Source organism: Danio rerio, chromosome 21 (assembly GCF_052040795.2).
Source record: "Danio rerio strain M-AB ecotype USA chromosome 21, GRCz13ab, whole genome shotgun sequence".
Taxonomy (NCBI): Eukaryota; Metazoa; Chordata; class Actinopteri; order Cypriniformes; family Danionidae; genus Danio; species Danio rerio.
This window is the reverse complement of record NC_141041.1, coordinates 1,860,001-1,881,937: the sequence shown is the minus strand read 5'-3', so window position 1 is coordinate 1,881,937 and position 21,937 is coordinate 1,860,001. Positions and strand designations below refer to the sequence as shown.

General features: G+C 38.6%; 1 protein-coding gene across 16 annotated transcripts in view; it reads right to left on the bottom strand.

Annotated features, from left to right (window-relative positions):
* Positions 1-1,959: 1,959 nt before the first annotated feature.
* The window catches only part of tcf4 (transcription factor 4), a 435,077-nt gene continuing 415,099 nt past the window's right edge, over positions 1,960-21,937 (bottom strand). For 8 of the 16 annotated variants that reach the window (XM_087299107.1, XM_087299106.1, XM_087299111.1 and 5 more), the window contains 5 exons: positions 16,866-16,989; positions 10,739-10,886; positions 7,943-8,172; positions 7,582-7,714; positions 1,960-2,301 (listed from right to left, as the gene is read on the bottom strand). In XM_087299107.1, coding sequence (XP_087155233.1) covers positions 2,253-2,301; positions 7,582-7,714; positions 7,943-8,172; positions 10,739-10,886; positions 16,866-16,989 — 684 coding nt within the window. In that variant the 3' untranslated portion in view covers positions 1,960-2,252. 16 annotated transcript variants of the gene reach the window in all.

Sequence of the window (21,937 nt, the reverse complement as noted above, 5' to 3'; positions counted from 1 at the left end):
CTTAGCAACCACTTAGAATACCCTAGCAACCACCTAGCAACACCTTAGCAACCACCTAGCAACCACTTAGGACACCTTAGCAACCGCCTAGCAACACCTTAGCAACCACCTAGCAACCACTCAGGACACCCTAGCAACCGCCTGGCAACCACCTAGCAACCACTCAGAACACCCTAGCAACCGCCTAGCAACACCTTAGCAACCGCCTGGCAACCACTCAGGACACCCTAGCAACCGCCTAGCAACACCTTAGCAACCACCTAGCAACCACTCAGGACACCTTAGCAACCGCCTAGCAACACCTTAGCAACCACCTAGCAACCACTTAGAACACCCTAGCAACTGCCTAGCAACACCTTAGCAACAACCTAGCAACCACTTAGAACACCCTAGCAACCGCCTAGCAACCACCTAGCAACCACTTAGGACACCTTAGCAACCGCCTTGCAACACCTTAGCGACCACTCAGAACACCCTAGCAACCATTCAGAACACCCTAGCAACCAAAACAAATACATTGTACCCCATCGATTTGCCACGCAAACCCCATTCACATTTCCTTTAGGAAATGTACAATTCTAGTGTTACTATTACTGTTCACTTTTTCAATCCTTCGGCGCGCAACTCCGCCCGCATTTTTTGCCCTAGAATGATGACTGAGGTGTCAAATCGACCGGCCTGTTGAGGAGAGGTGTGCTATGATTTTTCAAAGAGGGTGGGGGTACACTGCCCCCATGAGGGGCAACAAAGTAACCCCCAAAATCCCCATAGACTTAACATGGACACAAAATGGCTGACATTGATATCTAGATTAGAGAGTCGTAGAAGCTTGGGAGTGGGCTCATTTTACTCCGCCTATCAAGTCGGTATTAAGTAGTGACATAGCAAATTTATAGACACTCCTTAGCAACCACTTTAGGCCCCCTAACAACCATATAACAACATAAACAAGCCATATTTTAGCACATAGGAATATCATAGAAAGACAGGGTTTGGGTTCTTTTGATGCAGGTTGATCAAATCTCTATTGTCTTCACCTATTACAAAGGCGTTGCCACACCCTAGCAACCATTTACATTACCCTAGCAACCACATAAACACATGAATTTGACCATTTCTTACCTTTCCAGTGCTATTGCCCAGTTTAGTACCATTTTGTACCCCATCGATTTGCCACGCAAACCCCATTCACATTTCCTTTAGGAAATGTACAATTCTAGTTATTATTATTATTGTTGTTGTTATTAATATTAATAATAATATTAATAGTAATAATAATAACAATAATAATAATAACAACAACAACAACAACAACAACAACAACAATAATAATAATAATAATAATAATAATAATAATAATAATAATAATAATAACAATAATAATAATAATAATACCTGAATACTTAGTTTGCTTTTGGCTCATTCCTATTGGTGTCATCAATCTGGCAACCTGTCAGTGTTGTATAGTCATGGGAGGCACCGTCTATTAAAAAATAATATCCTCTCTAATATTTTGAATTTACACTGCAATACCTAGCTCACCCACTAGGTGTCAATCCCACACACTGCACCTTCAATCCTCTATCCAGCATGGCGGACGGAGAAAAACATGTTCACATATGGTGTCTTTTAAACTCAAGTTTACACAAATAAATTAGCATGCGCGCAATTAGCATATTTTATGGATATGCATTTGTGAACGTGAATCGCTCTTGTGAATATATATGAACATAATGTGCACGTGAGTTTGGTTTCATGCATGTGAGTTTGGCTACTCATGGTGCTTTTCGTGTTGTTTCTGCGTGAATTATTTCTGAGACGAATCTGGCTCCGTACTCCTCCAGTCGGGTGATGATATGAGCTCTAAAAGGCACGTCGGTTGAAGTTTTCTGGTGGTGAAATTGCATCTTTCGGGGTCTGGAGGGCTGGATGGACTGATGAAAAACGCTCCACGCTCTCTGCGCTTACTCTGGTCCCTTTATTGCGTGCGTTTTTTCCAGTTTTTTTTTTTTCCATGAGGCACAGCTACAGGATCCGCTCTCCACACGCCAACGCCATGATATGTTTGGAGAAATCCACCCTCGAGTGTGTGTGTGCATGTGTGTGTGTGTGTGTATACGTAAAAAACAGGGAATGCTTGGAGGAAGGTACGGCGCCGCTTTACTGCTGATTTTCCCTCATTTACAGTGTTCTTCAGTCAGGACGGCGGCGCTCGGGTCCACTGGTTGATTGTTTGGGCAGAAATGACGCTGTCATAGGAAGTGATTGCTCATCATTTTGATGAATTCTGGCAGCTTCGACCTGCAAAAATGGACAAAGAGAGAGAAACGTTCATGCACAGGACAAAAACAACACAAAAACAACCAATTTATTCCTGCTGCATTTTCTTCTGCTGCTTCAAAACTCTCCTACACTGACAATATTGATTCATTGCATGTACTCTAGATTTTTTAAGGTAAGTGGATGCAAACCATTTATATGGATTGAATTTCATTCATTCATTCATTCATTCATTCATTCATTCATTCATTTTCTTGTCGGCTTAGTCCCTTTATCAATCCGGGGTCGCCACAGTGGCATGAACCGCCAACTTATCCAGCATATTTTTACGCAGCGAATGGCCTTCCAGCCGCAACCCATCTCTGGAAAACATCCACACACACACATTCACACACACACACACACACACACTCATACACTACGGACCATATTCACCTGTGCATGTCTTTGGACTGTGGGGAAAACCGGAGCACCCGGAGGAAACCCACACGAACGCAGGGAGAACATGCAAACTCCACACAGAAACGTCAACTGACCCAGCCGACGCTCGAACTAGCAACCTTCTTGCTGTGAGGTGACAGCACTACCTACTGCGCCACCGTATCGCTCTGGGCCGAATTTATACAGACAAATTAAATGCAGTAATGATCAAACTCAGCCCATATCAATTGTTTGCAGCCACTCACCTTAATAAAACATAGTAAATGCAATGCATCACTTTTCTCAGTGTGTGATATTAGTCATGCAGTATCTTTTAAAGAATTGAAAGTATCTGTTATTTGCTAAAATAGTGTCAGTGCTATTTTTGGATTAGTTTTATATTTACAATGTTTCTGACTTGTTATATTAAACACTTACCGGCCACTTTATTAGGTACACTTTTCTAGTACCGGGCTTGCCTTCAGAACTGCTTTAATCCTTCATGGCGTAGATTCAACAAGCTACTGGAAATATTCCTCAGAGATTTTGCTCCATGTTGACATGATAGCATCACACAGTTGCTGCTGATTTGTCGGCTGCACATCCATGATGCCAATCTCCCGTTCCACCACATCCCAAAGCTGCTCTATTGGATTGAGCTCTGGTGACTGTGGAGGCCATTTGAGTACAGTGAACTCATCGTCATGTTCAAGAAACCAGTCTGAGATGATTCAGCTTTATGACATGGTGCGTTATCCTGCTGGAAGTAGCCATCAGAAGATGGAGACACTGTGCTCATAAAGGGATGGACATGGTCAGCAGCAATACTCAGGTAGGCTGTGGCGTTGATGCTCAATTGGTACTAATGGACCCAAAGAAAATCTCCCCCACACCATTACACCACCACCACCAGCCTGAACCGCTGATACAAGGCAGGATGGATCCATGCTTTCATGTTGTTGATGATAAACTCTGACCCGAGCATCTGAATGTGTCAGCAGAAATGGAGACTCATCAGAGCAGCAACGTTTCTCCAATCTTCTATTGTCCAGTTTTGGTGAGTCTGTGTGAATTGTAGCCTCAGTTTCCTGTTCTTAGCTGACAGGAGCGGCACCCGGTGTGCTCTTCTGCTGCTGTAGCCCATCCGCCTCAAGGTTGGACGTGTTGTGTGTTCAGAGATGCTCTTCTGCAGAGCTCGGTTGTAACGAGTGCTTATTTGAGTTACTGTTGCCTTTCTATCAGCTGGAACCAGTCTGGCCATTCTCCTCTGACCTCTGGCCTCATCAACAAGGCATTAGCACCCACAGAACTGCCGCTCACTGGATATTTTCTTCTGCATTTCTAAATTCTAAAGATGGTTGTGCATAAAAATCCCAGCAGATCAGCAGTTTCTGAAATACTCAGAGCAGCCCGTCTGTCACTAACAACCATGCCTCTTGACCATGTCTACTTGCCTAAATGCATTGAGTTGCTGCCATGTGATTGGCTGGTTATAAACTTGTGTTAACGAGCAGTTAGACAGGTGTACCTAATAAAGTGGCCAGTTAGTGCACTCAGTCAGAAACTGCTGATCTACTGGTATTTTGGAAATGTTCATATTTCCAGTACCTTGTTGAATCTATGCCACGAAGGATTAAAACAGTTCTCATGGCAAAATGGGGTCCAACCTAAGTAGGATGTACCTAATAAAGTGGCTGGTGAGTGTATTTTATAATAAAATGTGCACAATTAAAAATAAAAAACACTTTAATAAGTCAAATATATTTACTCAATTTAGTATTTGTTTAATAAAACAAATATAAGTCTTTATTTTCAGGCTGCTTAAGCACATTTTTTTCTCAAAATTGTCTCTTGTGTAATAGTAAAAATATCAATAATTTATTTATTAACATGATTTTATAGCAAAACACACAAAGCTGAGAAGCACAGTGCTAATCACTGAGCCACCATGCCGCTCTACAAATAAAATGACAAAAAATAACTGATTTTGGTGTGAAAAACACGCTGAACCTGTTGAATTGTTCATATTTTGTGTGATTGTATAATCTGACACTGACAAGACTGATGCTAATATGAAAACACCTCTCATGTGGGATCCTTAAAAACATCACAGAGTGTGCTTTTTTACCCTCCATCATTAAACATGCAAATGAATATGAGGATGAATGAACCGAGCTTCATTCACACCTTCAATTCCACCGTAATTATAAGTTGTAAACTCATTAGCTGCGCATTACCGGCGTTTACAGCCAGAACATCCACCTTTGGAACTGCATGTTTCTGTTCACACCCATAAATAATGCAACGTGAACATTGCACTTTTCAGATTTCACATCAAACCAGCAATAAACAAACCACTAACAATTCAATTAGACAGCATGAAGAATGATCCTCATCAACATCATCATCAACAGCACATGTGAATGAAATGGTCAGTGATATTGTGTACATGCTCTAAATTGCATAATAATTTAATATAACTGCTTATTTAGAGAATTTAGAATATGTAGCATATTAGTACGAGATCAATATCTATATGTACACATGTTAGAACCAACACTTACGGCCAATCTGTTGTTAAAATGCACCCATTGTTATAAGATTCTTGTTTTGTTTTTGTTTTTGATGCCACACTTTTAGTTTGTTGATGTTGTACACTGGGAAAAATGGTAAATCAGGAATGTGGTTTAATATTTAAATTTATGCAAAACTAACTTGTATTATACAATGCAGAATAATGTGTAAAAGGCAGGTGGAAATGTGGGCGGAGCCACTGTGGCAATGTGGGTGGGGCTACTTTATGTGGTCCCACCTTCTATTGACATAAAGCCATGCGATTGACATGGGGCGGAGCTGTAGGCTGATGAAAAAGTGGGTGGAGTCATGGGTGCGGCCACATCTGTGGACACACTTTCTAATTACATAAAGACATACAGCTTATGTGGGCGAAGTTATAGGTGAAGTGTGGGCAGAGTCATGGGTGTGGCCACATTAGTGGACACTCTCTAAATATGTACAACAATAGTTGACGTGGGGCGGAGCTGTAGGTGGAAGGGTGGGTGGAGTCATGGGTGTGGTCACAGTGGACACTTTCTAATTACATAAAGACATACAGTTCATGTGGGCTGAGTTATAGGTGGAAGTGTGGGCGGAGTCATGGGTGTGGACACATTGGTGGACACCCTTTCTAATTACATAAAAGCATACAGTTCATGTGGGCGGAGTTTTAGGTGGAAGTCATGAGTGTGAACACATCAGTAGACACATTCTCTAATTGTATTCAAATATAGTTCACATGGGGCAGAACTATTGTGGAAATGTGGGTGGAGTCGTGGTTGTCGCCTCATCATTTGGGTGGAGTCATGTGTGGGACCACATTGGCGGACACACCTTCTAATTACATAAAACCATAAAGTTTATGTGGGCAGAGTTCTTTATTGTTTTTACGGTGTGGGCAGAGTCATGGGTGGAGCCAAATCAGTGGACATGATTACATAAGCCATACAGTTCATGTAGGCGGAGCAATTAGTGGAATTGTGGGCGGAGCCATAGGTAAAGCCACATCAGTGGGCACACTTTCTAATGACAAAAAAAATACAGTTCATGTGGGAGGGGTTTTAGGTTGAAATGTGGGCGGAGATATAGGTGGACGTTTGGGTGGAGTCATGTGTGGGACCACATTGGTGGACACACCTAAATACATAAAACCATAAAGTTAATGTGGGCGGAGTTCTTGATTGTTTTCTAATTACATAAAGCCATACAGTTCATTTGGGGGAAGATATATTTTGATGTGTGGGCGGAGCCAAAGCAGTGGACATGATTACATAAGCCATACAGTTCATGTAGGGGAAACAATTAGTGGAATTGTGGGCGGAGCCATGGGTGGAGCCACATCAGTGGGCACACTTTCTAATGACGAAAAAAATACAGTTCATATGGGCGGGGTTTTAGGTGGAAATGTGGGCAGGGCTGTAAGTAGAAGTTTGGGTGGAGTCATGTGTGGGACCACATTGGCGAACACACCTATTACATAAAACCTTTTCTAATTACATAAAGCCATACAGTTCATTTGGGAGAAGCTATATTTTAAGGTGTGGGCGGAGTCATGGGTGGAGCCAAATCAGTGGACATGATTACATAAGCCATACAGTTCTTGTAGGCGGAGCAATTAGTGGAATTGTGGGTGGAGCCATGGGTGGAGCCACATCGGTGGGTACACTTTCTAATGACAAAAAAAATACAGTTCATGTGGGCGGGGTTTTAGGTGGAAATGTGGGCGGAGCTATAGGTGGAAATATGGGTGGAGTGATGTGTGGGACCACATTGGTGGACACACCTAAATACAAAACACCATAAAGTTCATGTGGGCGGAGTTCTTGATTGTTTTCTAATTACATAAAGCCATACAGTTCATTTGGGGGAAGATATATTTTGATGTGTGGGCGGGCCAAAGCAGTGGACATGATTACATAAGCCATACAGTTCATGTAGGCGGAACAATTAGTGGAATTGTGGGCGGAGCCATGGGTGGAGCCACATCAGTAGGCACACTTTCTAATGACGAAAAAAATACAGTTCATGTGGGCGGGGTTTTAGGTGGAAATGTGGGTGGAGCCACAAAGGGGGGGGGGGGGGGGCAAAAAGCCAGCTAAAGTTCAGGGATTAAATCAGTTAGTTGATTCAAGTTACCAATTTTCCCAGTGTTGTTGAATGAGGTAAACAGTGTGGCATGAGCCCAATGAAGGAATTGTGCATCACTTGAGTCGGTTGTGCCCAAACGAGTGATTGTTAGTAGTGAACCGTATCATGGGACATGTAGAACAGCAGATCAGTGTAGAGTGAAATCTTCTGACCATTTACGGGGGTGTGGCTCTTTACATTTGTCCCATGGGATTGGACGCCTCGCCCATTGCATGGTGAGCGGCGGCCAATGAGAGCGGAGCACCGTCTGACGACACCTTCTCCTCCTCCCGCCGCTTCAGACACGCCGCCTTCGGGTTCAGATTGCGCTCTGCAGGAGAAACACACACACACACACACAGTGCTGATTCACTGAACACACAGCAGGACTGAGCTCTTATATTAATCTGTAGCTCATACAGCGCCCTCACATGGAGAAAAAGTGCCATTACAGCATTACACAGCTAATTTCATTCTAAAGGCTCCACTCATAAACAAATAGTGTTCGCCATATTTGTTATTATATAATGCTATATGTGTGTGGGTGTGTGTGACTGACCTCGGACCTGCTGCTCCAGGCTGAGTATCACGGCGACAGCCTGATGCAGGATCAGCAGTTTGGTCTGCGGCTTGTCGCTCTTGAGGTGCAGCTGACACATGCGGCCCAGCTCCTTGAAGGCCTCGTTGATGTCGCGCACACGCAGACGCTCGCGCGCATTATTGGCCATGCGGCGCTCCTTCTCCCGCTCCAGCTTCTGCTCCGGCGTCAGGTCCTCGTCATCATTAGCACTGAAGGACAGAGAGAGAGAGAGAGAGAGTGTGTGTGAGAGAGAGAGTTTGAGAGACAATGTGTGTGTGTGTGTGTGTGTGTGTGTGTTTGTTTGGTGTGTATGAGAGATAGAGAGAGAGTGTGTGTGTTTGTAGGTGTAAATGGATTTGTGTGTGTTTGTGTGTGTGCATGTGCGTGTAGTTGTTTGTGTGTGTGTTTGCATGTTTGTTTTTGTGCATGTGTATGTGTGCATTTGTGTGTGAATGTGTGTGTGTGTGTGTATGTTTGAGTGTGAGAAAGTGGGTGTGTTTTTTTGTGTGAGAGAGTATGTGTGTGTGTGTATGTACAGAATGTGTGAGTGGGTTTGTGTGTATGTGTTTGTGTATATATTTGTGTATGTGTGTGTGTGAAATTGAGAGTTTGTATGTGTGTGTGTATGTTTGTCAGTGTGTTTGTGGACGTTTGTGTGTGTTCGCGTGAGTGTTTGTGTGTGTATTTGTTTATGTATGTGTGTGTTTGTGTATGTGTGTGTATTTGTGTGAATGTGTATGCATTTGTTTGTGTATGTGTGTGTGTGTTTTGTGTGAGTAAGTGTGTGTTTTTTGTGTGAGAAAGAGTTTGTGTATGTGCGTGTATGTGTGTGTTTGTGTGAATGTGTATGCATTTGTTTGTGTATGTGTGTGCGTTTTGTGTGAGTGTGTGTATTTTTGTGTGAGAAAGAGTTTGTGTATGTGTGTGTATGTGTGTGTCTTTGTGTGAATGTGTATGCATTTGTTTGTGTATGTGTGTGTGTTTTGTGTAAGTAAGTGTGTGCGTTTTATGTGTGAGACAGAGTTGTGTGTATGTGTGTGTGTGTGTTTGTTTTATGTGTGAGAAAGAGTTTGTGTGTGTGTGTGTTTGTGTGAATGTGTGTGCATTTGTTTGTGTATGTGTGTGTATGTGTGTGTATTTGTGTGAATGTGTGTGCATTTGTTTGTGTATGTGTGTGTGTGTTTTGTGTGAGTAAGTGTGTGTTTTTTTGTGTGAGAAAGAGTTTGTGTATGTGTGTGTATTTGTGTGAATGTGTATGCATTTTTTTGTGTATGTGTGTGTGTGTTTTGTGTGAGTAAGTGTGTGTTTTTTGTGTGAGAAAGAGTTTGTGTATGTGTGTGTATTTGTGTGAATGTGTATGCATTTGTTTGTGTATGTGTGTGCGTTTTGTGTGAGTGTGTATTTTTGTGTGAGAAAGAGTTTGTGTATGTGTGTGTATTTGTGTGAATGTGTATGCATTTGTTTGTGTATGTGTGTGTGTGTTTTGTGTAAGTAAGTGTGTGCGTTTTATGTGTGAGACAGAGTTGTGTGTATGTGTGTGTGTGTTTGTTTTGTGTGAGAAAGAGTTTGTGTATGTGTGTGTGTTCGTGTGAATGTGTGTGCATTTGTTTGCGTACGTGTGTGTTTTGTGTAAGTGTGTGTGTTTGTTGTGTGAGAAAGAGTTTGTGTGTGTGTATGTGTTTGTGTGAATGTGTGTGCATTTGTTTGTGTATGTGTATGTTTTGTGTGTGAGTAAGTGTGTGTGGTTTTTGTGTGAGAGGGTATGTGTGTGTGTTTGTGTATACATGTGTAAGTGTGTGTATCTATATGTGAGTGGTTTTGTATGTGTGTGTTTGTGTACATATTTGTGTATGTTTGTATGTGTGAGTGAATTTGTGTGTGTGTGTTTGTGTATATATTTGTGTATGTGTGTGTGAATGTGTGTGTTTGAGGGTATTTTTTGTGTGTTTGTGAGTGTGAGTGTGTGGGGGGGTGTAAAAAAGAGAGTGTGGGTGGGGTGTGTGTGTGTGAGTGTGCATATGTGTATTTGTGTATGTGTGCATTTGTTTGTGCATGTGTGTGTGTTTTGTGTGAGAGAGTATGTGAGTGTGTGTATGTGTGTTTTGTTTGTGAGAGTATGTATGTATGTATGTGTGTGAGTGTGTATGTATATATGTGTGTGTGTGTGTTTATAAGACAATGTAAACACATTATAAGCTCACAGACAGGCTGAACACATAATACTCTCTCTCTCTCTCTCTCTCTCTCTCTCTCTCTCTATATATATATATATATATATATATATATATATATATATCTTTATACAACAGTTTATACAACAGTTCTGTCTGGTTCTCGAATCTGATTGGCTGATATATTAAGTAATATCAGCACCCGTACAGCCTCTTTACCATTTGTGTATTACTCCGCCCACATACAGCCAGCAGAAAGCAGACACTACACATCTAAAGTTTAAAAGATGCTCGCTCAGCTGTTTACCTGTCAGCTTATGATTTGAATCCAACGCGGAAGAAAGTAGTTCCTCATACAAAAGGTTTTTTAAAGCTCTCCATGTTTGATTTTGTTTTTATATACACAATTACGCCGTCAAACTGTTGTATAAACGCAATATCACACGAGTAGCAGTGTGATATGGCTATATATCGGCACTGGTGGGGGCACTAAGACACTCGGCCTGCAGCCTCATGCCAACGCACGCCTCCCACTAGTACTGATATACAGCCATATCGCACTGCTACTCGTGTGATATTGCTCATATATCATGTGAGTTATTACCTCTCTAAACCTTTGAGGTCTTTGCTGTCCAGGTCGTCCTTCTTGTCCAGGGATTTGCTGTCCTGCAGGTTTTCGTCTCCTTCATCTTCAGATTTAATGTCGGAGCTCACAGACGACGTGCTTTGACCCTGCAGACCCGCCGACAGAGCTGAAAACACACACGGTATGAGGAAAGACATCACTGATTATGACACTTCAGTTTGTTTTAGAGTCCAAAAATCAGCGACTGTGTGATGAAGATTATTATTATAAGGCTGCGAGTGTAATTATTAGCCACATCCCCTGTGAAATCTTTATTAACCTCATTCATTGTGATTTCGGCTTAGTCCCTTTATTGATCAGAGGTCGTCACAGAGGAATGAGCCGCCAACTATTCCAGCATATGTTTTACACAGCCGATGCCCTTCCAGCTGCAACCCAGTACTGGGAAACACCCATACACACTCATTCACACACACACTCACACTACGGCCAATTTAGTTCATCAATTCATCTGTAGCGCATGTGTTTGGACTTTATTTATTTTATTTGTAACTGCAATGACATTGTGTTCCTAGAATTTAGACTATAGTTTCTCTGATTATTACTGCGGGTAATATGAGTAAAATATTAATAAATACAGCATACATATTTTATTATTTTTGTATACATTTAATTTTTATTATTTATTTTTTATTTTATTTTATTTTATATTATTAATTTTATTTTTATTATTTATTGTATTTTTATTTTTTATTAACTTTTCGTTATTTAACTTTTTATTATTTTTTATTTTATTTTTATTATTTATTTTATTTATATTTTATTTTATTATTTATTTTATTGTTTATTTTATTTTTATTTTTTTATTTCATGTTTTATTTTAATTTTATTATTTACTTATTTTTTTATTAAATTTTTTATTTGTAAAATTAAATTTTTTTTTTTAGTTATATTTATTTCATCACCATCTCAAATCCAGTTACAAATTGTTAAGGTTGAATTGTTTTTATAAATGACAAAGTGCATTACTATATCAAATTTAAGAAATATACACCTGACAAAAATCTTGTGCCTATTCAAGTTTTAGGAAGAACAAATATTAACTTGACTTCTAGTTGATGATTTGGTGTCAGAGGTGTCTCTATGAAAGGCAAAGGCTTCTTGATTTTGCTTATTTGAGCTCAATGAAATCTGATCATGTCTTGATGTTGACTGATTTGATGAGGACAGTAAGCTCTGACTCTGCTTAGACTAAAGTGTCATCACTGAACAGAAATAATGTCCAGTATAGAATATAAAGTCCTGCTGCAGTGGAGACAGAATGAATATTGTGTCTGACTCCATCATGAGCTTGGAGGACTGCATCCATACATCTCTGACATGACTCACATCACTGATTAATAAAGTCATCTGGAATGGTGAAGAAAGCCTTCAGCAGGACTCCCAGAGCTCATCAAGAGTCTTTGTGTTCATCTTCAACGCCTCCTCCATCATCAGCTCAATAATGTTGATGACTGGTGACTGGGCTGGCCAGTCCTGGAGCACCTTGATCTTTGCTTTCAGGAGCTTTGATGTGGAGGCTGAAGTATGAGAAGGAGTGCTATCCTGCTGGAGAATTGTCCCTCTCCTGTGGTTTGTAATGTAATGGGCAGCACAGATGTCTTGATATCTCAGGCTGTTGATGTTGCAGATCTCTCGCACGCCCCCATACTGAATGACCCCCAAACCATGATTTCTCCTTCACCAAACTTGACTGATTTCTATGAGAATATTGGCTCCATGCTGCAGTATTGGTGATGATTGGGATGCAGATCAACAGATGATCCAGCAGAGAAATCCACCTTCTGACACTTTAAATGATCAACTAGAAGTCAAGTTATTATTTGATGCTCTTACAACTGGCGTCAACGACAAGACTTCTGTCAGGTAAAGCAGCAATAACACTAGTTTTCCTACTGATTATTAACGTGGTAAATGAGTAAAAGAGCTCCAGTGGGACGAAAAGTGTGTGATGATGAAATCCTTCTGGACGGCGTTCATAAATAATGATGTGTGTGATCTGAAGAGCTGTTATTTATCATCTTCTTCTTCATATTTTACAGCATTCAGCACCTCATTAACTGTTTGGCAGAGTTTAACACAGACTCAAGCCTTTGCCAACAGCTCGATGGAGAGCCTGCGGTTTTTACGCATCACTTCCTGGGTCAAATACAATTTCCTTTTACATATTCATATCTGAAAAACAGCGCATGGTTTCACACACTCATTATTGTTCTCACATTAGTGTGTGTGTGTGTGTGTTTGTGTGTGTGTGTGCGCGAGTGTGTGTGACTAGCAGATGCAGGATTAACACACTGTCTGACATGCAGAAACACACACACAATCACAAAAATGTGCGTATTAAACACATTTTTACACTTTGGAACATCTAAATGAAAAATAAAATACAATAAAATATTTATTTTAATAGAGTCAAACAAAAACAATTCAAGTTTAAAATGCATCATTAAATGAAAAAAGTAAATAAAAATAAAATAAATAAATATTGTAGTAAAAAATCTTAAAATGCATTTTTACATTTGATAAATAATATTTTAAATAAATATTATGGTAATTTTTAAAATGCATTGCTAAATTTAAATAAGTAAATAAAAATAAATAAATAAATAAGACAGTAAACAAATCTTAAAACGCACTGTTAAATTTGAAAAAGTAAATAAAAATTTAAACTAAAACAAATAAATAAAGAAATAATATAAAAGTACATTGTTAAATTTAAAAAAGTAATTAAAAATATGAACTTAAAGAAATAAATCAAGAAAGAAATAATATAATAAAAAATCTTTAAAAACATAGTTAAATTTAAAACAGTAAATAAAACTAAAAATAAATAAATAAATATTATAGTCAAAAAAGTTCTTGTTCTTAAAATGCATTGTTAAACTTGAAAACGTAAATAAAAAAATTATATTTGACTGTAATATATAATAATTTATTTTTAATTAAAATTTTATTTTTTACAATGCATTTAAAGATTTTTCACTATAATAGTTATTAACTTATTTATTTTTTTTTAAAGTAAAAAACCTTTAATTGCATTGTTAAATTTTAAAAAGTAAATTAAAATAAATTTTTTTATAAATAAATAAATAAATAATACAGTAAAAATATTCAAATGCATTGTTAAATTAAAAAAATTAATTAAAATATAAACTAAAATAAATAAACAAAGAAATAAATATTATGGTGAAAATGCATTAAATTTGAAAAAAAAAAGTTTAAGTAAATAATCTACAAAACTGACAAAAAGAGTCAAGACAGAAAATATTAAATTATTATAAATAATTACTCTAATTATTTATAAAATATATTGTCTATAGACATTCTAATAAACTACTTCCCTAAACAATTAAACCTTTGGAAAATATTAATAGAAAATATATAGAAAAAATAAATATATATTAAAACAAGTAAAAAATAAAATAAAATAAATAAAAAAACAAACAAACAAACAAAAATAAAAACACTAATTAAAAATGATAAAATCCATGTTAACTAAAAAAAATCATTCTATTTTGGACAGCATGGTGGCTCAGTGGGTAGCACTCTGGCCTCACTCGCTGGTTTGAGTCCCAGGAGGGGCAGTTGGCATTTCTGTGTGGAGTTTGCATGTTCTCCCCGTGTTGGCGTGGGTTTCCTCCGGGTGCTCCGTTTTCCCCCACAGTCCAAACACATGCGCTATAGGGGAATTGATTAAGTAAATTGGCCGTAATGAGAGTGTGTTTGGGTGTTTCCCAGCACTGCGTGGCAGCTGGAAGGGCATCCACTGCATAAAACACATGCTGGATAAGAGTGGCGACCCTAGATTAATAAAGGGACTAAGCCAAAAAGAAAACGAATGAATTATTTTTAACTAAATCAGCGTCACAAAAGAGTCTAATCAATAAAAAATAATATATATATAAAACTTAAAATGCCTTACAAATGAAAAAACTACATAAACAAATATAATAAATGAATCAATAATGCTTTAAAATATGTATGAAAGTGTCTTCTGCTCACTAATGCTGCATTTATTAAAGGGAAATCATCATCATGGTGAATATTGTATATTTTTCAGCATCATCACTCCGGTTTCAGCCGCACGATCCTTCAGAAATCAGTCAGATATGAGGACGAGGATGACGAAGACACATGTATGATTATTAACAATGTGAAACATATACACATCACCACATTTACTGTGCAAAATTCCTCGTAGAGATGTCAGATTTATATAAGCAGCATTGGTGATGGTGTTTAAAATGTGTTTAATCATGCAGTGGTGTGTGTGTGTGTGTGTGTGTGTGTGTGTGTCCATGTTGTGTGTGAGCGTGTGAATCTGTGTTGTGAAGATGCTCTAAAATGGCGGCAGATGGAGACGGGAGGGAGACTGGCAGAGTGCCCGCTCCGATGATGCCAGCCTGAGTGTGTGTGTGTCTGTGTGTGAGTGTGTGTTTATGTGCATGCGTGTGTAACCTTGCTCCCCTCTTGGCCAGTATAGAGAGACGGCCTTCTCTTGGTAACATGAACGTGTGTGAGTATGTTTGTGTTTTGGTGTGCGTACATGATTGTGTGTGAGTTTGTGTGCGTTTATGTGCGTGTATATGAGCGTGTGTGTGTGTGTGTGAGTGAGTGTGTATATGAGTGTCTGTTTGGGTGTCTGTATATGAGTGTGTTTGTGTGTTTGTTTTGTGTTAGTGTATATGTGTATATATGTATGCATGTATATATGTGTGTGTGTGTGTGTGTGTGTATGTGTCTTTGTGTTTGTGTGCATGTTCCTGCGTGTACGTAAATGTTAGTGTGTATGTGTTTGTGTGTATGATTGTGTGCATTTATGTGAGTGTGTGTGTGTATGTATGAATGTGGGTTTGGGTGTGTGTATATGAGTGTGCACGTTTCTGTTTGTGTGCAAGTATGAGTGTGTTTTATGTTAGTGTAAATGTGTGTCTGAGTGTGTGTGTCTGTGTGTTTTAGTGTATATACGTGTGTGTGTGTGTGTGTTTCTCTCTCTCTCGCTCTGTGTGTGTATGAGTGTTTGTGTGTGTGTGTGTGTGTGTGTGTCTTTGTGTTTGTAAATGCTTGTGTGTATGATTGTGTGCATTTATGTGATGCTGTCTGTGTATGAATGTGTGTTTGTGTATGTGTATATGCGTGTGTGTGTGTGTTTTTGTCTTTGTATGATTGTATGTTTTGTGTTAGTGTATATGCATGTATATATATATATATATATATATGTGTGTGTGTGTGTGTGTGTGTGTGTGTGTGTGTATGAGTGTTTGTGTTTGTCTGCATATCTCTGCATGTATGTAAATGTTTGAGTGCATGTGTTTGTGTATATGATTGTGTGGATTTATGTGTGTGTGTGTGTGTGTGTGTGTGTGTGTGTGTGTGTCTGGGTGTGAGTATATGAGTGTGTATGTTTCTGTTTGTGTGTGTTTTATGTTAGTGCAATGGAGTGTGTGTCTGAGTGTGTGTGTGTGTGTGTGTGTGTTTGTGTATTTAAGTGTGTGTGTGTTTCTGTGTGTGTGTGTGTCTTTGTGTTTGTGTGCATGTTTCCGTGTGTAGGTAAATGTTTGTGTGTATGGTTGTGTGTATTTATGTGTGTGTGTGTGTGTGAATGTGTGTGTTTGGGTGTGTGTGTGTGTGTATATGAGTGTGTATGTTTCTTTTTGTGTGCGCGTATGAGTGTGTTTTATGTTAGTGTAATGGAGTGTGTGTTTGAATGTGTGTGTTTGTGTATATAAGTGTGTGTTTGTGTGTGTGTGTTTCTGTGTGTGTGTGTATACATGTATAGTGAGAATATATGTGTGTGAGAGAGTTTACACTGTGTATGTGTGTGTGTATACATGTGTATGTGTATATACAGTATGAGCGTGTATGTGTGTGTGTGTGTGTGTGTGTGTATACATGTGTATATACAGTATGAACATATATGTGTGTGTACATGTGTATAATGTGTGTAAACATATGTATAGTGTGTGTGTGTGTGTGTGTGTGTGTGTGTGTGTGTGTGTGTGTGTGTGTGTGTGTGTGTGTGTGTGTGTGTGTGTGTGCATACATGTGTATAGTGTGTGTGTCTCTCTGTGTATGTGTGTGTCACCTCTGTACGGGTCACTCTGGCTGAGATCAGGGGAAGTTGCCGCCTGCACAGAGAGTTGTGATCCAGGAACCTGATTGGACACGATGGAGTGTCCGCTTCTCAGAGCCTCCTCACGATGGCCAACCTACGCACACGCACGCGCACACACACACACACACACATAGAGAGAAAGAGAGAAATACTTAGAAAAAACACGCATGTGAATGCATTCAGTCTATGATGTTAATGACCATCAGAGGGCGCCATTCACCTTCACCACACACACACACACACACTGCTCGCACTTTTCTGATGCATATAGAGGGACTTTTATTATGTAAATCACTATACTATCATAAGACTGTAACCACTGTTAAAATATAGATTATAGAAATACACAGGTTCGAGTGGTGCAGAGGAGACACACCGACACAAAGGGGCGTCTTACAAGGGAAGAACAGCAGGTCCAGTGAGAAAGTGCAGATGTGTTGACCGAGACAAAACCAACCCTTACTACAATAACATACATAGTCAGAGCAAATCATTTCAAAAGTGTGAAAACAACAAGGTCGCTGGTTTGAGTCCCGGCTGGGTCAGTTGTCATTTCTGTGTGGAGTTTGCATGTTCTCCCCGTGTTAACGTGGGTTTCCTCTTGGTGCTCCGGTTTCCCCCACAGTTCAAACACATGTGGTACAGGTGAACTGGGTAAGCTAAATTGGCCGTAGTGTATGAGTGTGTGTGTAAATGAGTGTGTATGGATGTTTCCCAGTACTGGGTTGCAGCTGGAAGGACATTCGCTGCGTAAAACATATGCTGGAATAGTTGGCGGTTCATTCCGCTGTGGCGACCCCTGATGAATAAAGGGACTAAGCTGAAAAAAATGAATGAAGATGTTTGTTGAGATCGAGCACATTTTTCCACTACAGTACTGTTTCTGACGAATGCAGCATAGCATATATCTCCTGCACATTTTCTGTCTATTTTCCACAAAACATTTTCAGAACATGTACAATATTGTCTTATTATTTATATTTAGTTACAAGAGTCAAGACTTTAAAGAAGGCAAAACATGGACAAAAATGGAAAGAAAAAGTTAATTAATAAATAATAATAAAAAAATATATTAATGAATAATTTTAAATAAATGAAAGTGAGAAAAAATTATTAAATACAACTCAAATAGACACAGTTCATGTAATTTTTAATTCTTCTTCTTCTTCTTCTTCTTCTTATTATATTAATTATTTTCATAATAATAATAATAATAATAATAAACTGTATTTTTAGCAATCAGCATTTTAGAAAACAACAACAACAATACATATTAATAATAATAACAATAAATAATAATAATAATAATAAATTAAAATAACAATAAATAATAATAATAATAATAAAAATAATAAATAATAGCAAACTATAACAATAATAATAAATAATAATTAAATAATAATAATAATCATAGTAATAATAATAAATTATAATAACAAAAACAACCAATAATAATAATAATAATAATAATAGTAATAATCATAATAATAATAATAATAATAATAGTAAGAATAATAAATTAAAATAACAATAAATAATAATAATAATAATAATAATAACAATAATAAATAATAATTAAATAATAATAAGAATCATAGTAATAATAATAAATTGTAATAACAAAAACAACCAATAATAATAAGAATAATAATAATAATAATAATAGTAATAATCATAATAATAATAATAATAATAGTAAGAATAATAAATTAAAATAACAATAAATAATAATAATAATAATAATAACAATAATAATAAATAATAATTAAATAATAATAAGAATCATAGTAATAATAATAAATTGTAATAACAAAAACAACCAATAATAATAATAATATTTAACATATCCACATATCAATATGTCATATATTTTTAACAATCAACATTCTATGATCCATTTATATAGTCTCTCTCTCTCTCTCTCTCTCTCTCTCTCTCTCTCTCGTTCTCTCTACCGAAAAACCCTGTGAATTTATTCAGGCAGGTAAAATCCAAAGTAATGTCCCATGATGCCGTGCGGCGAGTCTGATCCATCTGTCTGCCATCACGTTCGCCAACACAACTGACAATTATCTTAATGCCCATATGCTTAATTGTGGGCTCCCAAATTCCCAGGATAATACACACACACACACACACACACACACACACACACACACACACACACACACATCCAGCAGGACCGCGGATCTGGCACTCGTGTGAGTCTGGTTTTGTTTTAGGGACACAATCTGAGTCTCTGCTGTAATTCTGCTTAATCCCATGAAGACGCCTTTGTCTCGCTGCGCATCCCTGCAAATATCAGGGAAAGCCGAGGAGAGCGAGTGTGTGTGTGTGTGTGTGTGTGTCGTCTGGATGTGGATAACAGTGTGTGTTTAATACGCTCTTATATTGGAAAACAACAGCAGTGCTGGATGAGATTGATTTCTGAGCTTGATATTGTGCTGAAGTCCATTAAACTTTCATTTTTGGTGGGTAGCACGATCGCCTCACAGCAAGAAGATCGCTGGTTTGAGCCTCGGCTGGGTCAGTTGGCATGGGTTTCCTCCGGGTGCTCTGGTTTCCCCCAAAATCTAAACACATGCACTATAGTGGAATTATATGTGTATGAATAAGTGTGTATGGGTGTTTCCCAGTGATGGGTTGCAGCTGGAAGGGCATCCACTGCCTAAAACATATGCTGGATAAGTTGGCGGTGCATTCCGCTGTGGCGACCCCTGATTAATAAAGTGACTAAGCCAAAGAAACCAAATGAACACCGGTGCCCTAATATTAATTATCACTATGCTGTTTTCTGTGACAGTCAGCCTGGACATTCTGCTGAGCATCTGCTTTTGTCCTCGATGGTGTTTCATAGTGAAGGATTATGGGATGTTCATTTGTGGGAAACTGGTTCTGCTGGAGTTCCTGCAGGCTCGCAGTTAATTAGAGGTTATTCGTTAACAGAGACCTTAAAGACTGATGCTGTTTATCAGCCACAGAGAGCTGTGTGTGTGTGTGTGTGTGTGTGTGTGTGTGTGTGTGTGTGTGGAGAGAGATGAAGACCAGACGTCCTACTGACAGCAGTTTTTAGCACACACACAAGCACAGGCACACACACACACACATACACACACACACACACACACACACACACACACACACACACACACACACTGAAAATGCTCACACAAACACACATAAAGACACAAAAACTGCACACATTTGAAATGATTTAGTCTGAAAACACACAGATACACACACATACGCAAACACATACGCACACACATACGCAACCACAGACACACACACACACACACACGCACACACAAAGAAAAAACACACACACACACACACACAAACACACGAACAGAAAGTGCACACATACAAAATGCACACACACACAAAATGCACACACACACATAAAATACACAAATGCTCATACACACACAGAATATGCACACATTTAAAATGGTTCAGTCTGAAATTCCACACACACACACACACACACACACACACACGCACGCACAAATCAAATAGGTTTCTACATGTCTAGAAAGCAACACACTAAACAGCCAAAACAGCATGTCTTAGAAAACAACACAGCTATGACGTCACAACAATGAGCTCATTAGCATATGACCGCCCACACTAATGATTTAATCCAATCAAAACAGGCGTCATTTACATACTCAAGTCTTTTTCAGACTTTCAGCAGCTAAATTGTTCTCTTTATGGGCAGATAATGATTAATCGAATAGGAATTATACACAAAACTCCCAAATAACAACAACATTATGGGCTCTATCATACACCCGGCGCAATAAGGTGCAAGACGTGCTTGGCATGATTTGTTGCTGTTTTCAGACCAGCGCAACTGTAATTTTCATGTTTTGCGTCACATTGTTTACATAGTGAATTCATTTGCTCCACTCAGTGGACTCATGTGTGTGCTGGTCTATAAAGGAGGTGTGTTAAGGCGCATTGTTGGAGCGTTGCTATTTTGAGGAACTGAAATAGACCAACAGCACCACTGACCAATAGGGTATATGCCGAAGCATGCTAATAGGACTTTTAATTTGTCAGTAAGCTAGGTTAAGCGCTTCCGGTGAACTGTATGCCAATGCAAAAATCGGCGCATTTTAGGTCTGTTTTCTTTACAAATCAGCGATCTCCACTGGCTGAGTGATGTCTGATATAAAGTGGGTCTCAGATTGTGCAAGAAGCACTGCATTACATTACATTTCCCCCGCCATGTCTTTATAACATGAGCATTTATTTTACCCCAGTATATTCAATGGAGCTTCTACACTAGCCTGCTGATTCTGACGGGTGTGTGCGAGTACACGGCTTTTTGTCTCGTTTTACGCTTGAGCAACTAAATGAACACCAAAGTTTATTTAACTGACTGTATTTTTATTACATTACAACATCGATGCTGTAAAAGGAACCGTATAAAATGGAAAAAAATTCACAATAACAGGCCACCGGAAGTTCATCAGTATAGGAACACTAGCTCGACACATACGCTATTAAAAGCTGCTCTAAAGTCCAGAAGATGCAGTAGTTATGCACCTATGCTGGTCCAAACACTTACACACTGCTGAATACACACAGGATGATCAGCAACACACAAATATATTAACAAATGAAAACAATTAAAGGATTAAAATGATCCAGAAATGATGATTTTCTTCATTAATATAAACAGCACTGCCTCCATGCCTTCTTCACCTCGGGGGGCTTTACCAGTTTATTGATGACGATCTGCATCTGTATAATGTGATTATTATTAGCAGTATTATTCATTATATGCAGATTTATATTTGCTTTAATAAACACAAGTGTAGATGTGTCCAGCTGTGGGGTTTTGGAGACGTCTGCATCAGCATAAGAACAGGACGTGTGTTTGGAGATAACTCAGTTTTTTGTTATTATTGTTCATTTATTCCTTTGCTGGAGATTAGAGCTGAATTTAGAAATAGTTTTGACACAAATCTTTGCGCCTAACAAAGGGAATTAAACATGTGGGCTAATGGATGTGTTCAGTGGAGTGAGTTTCC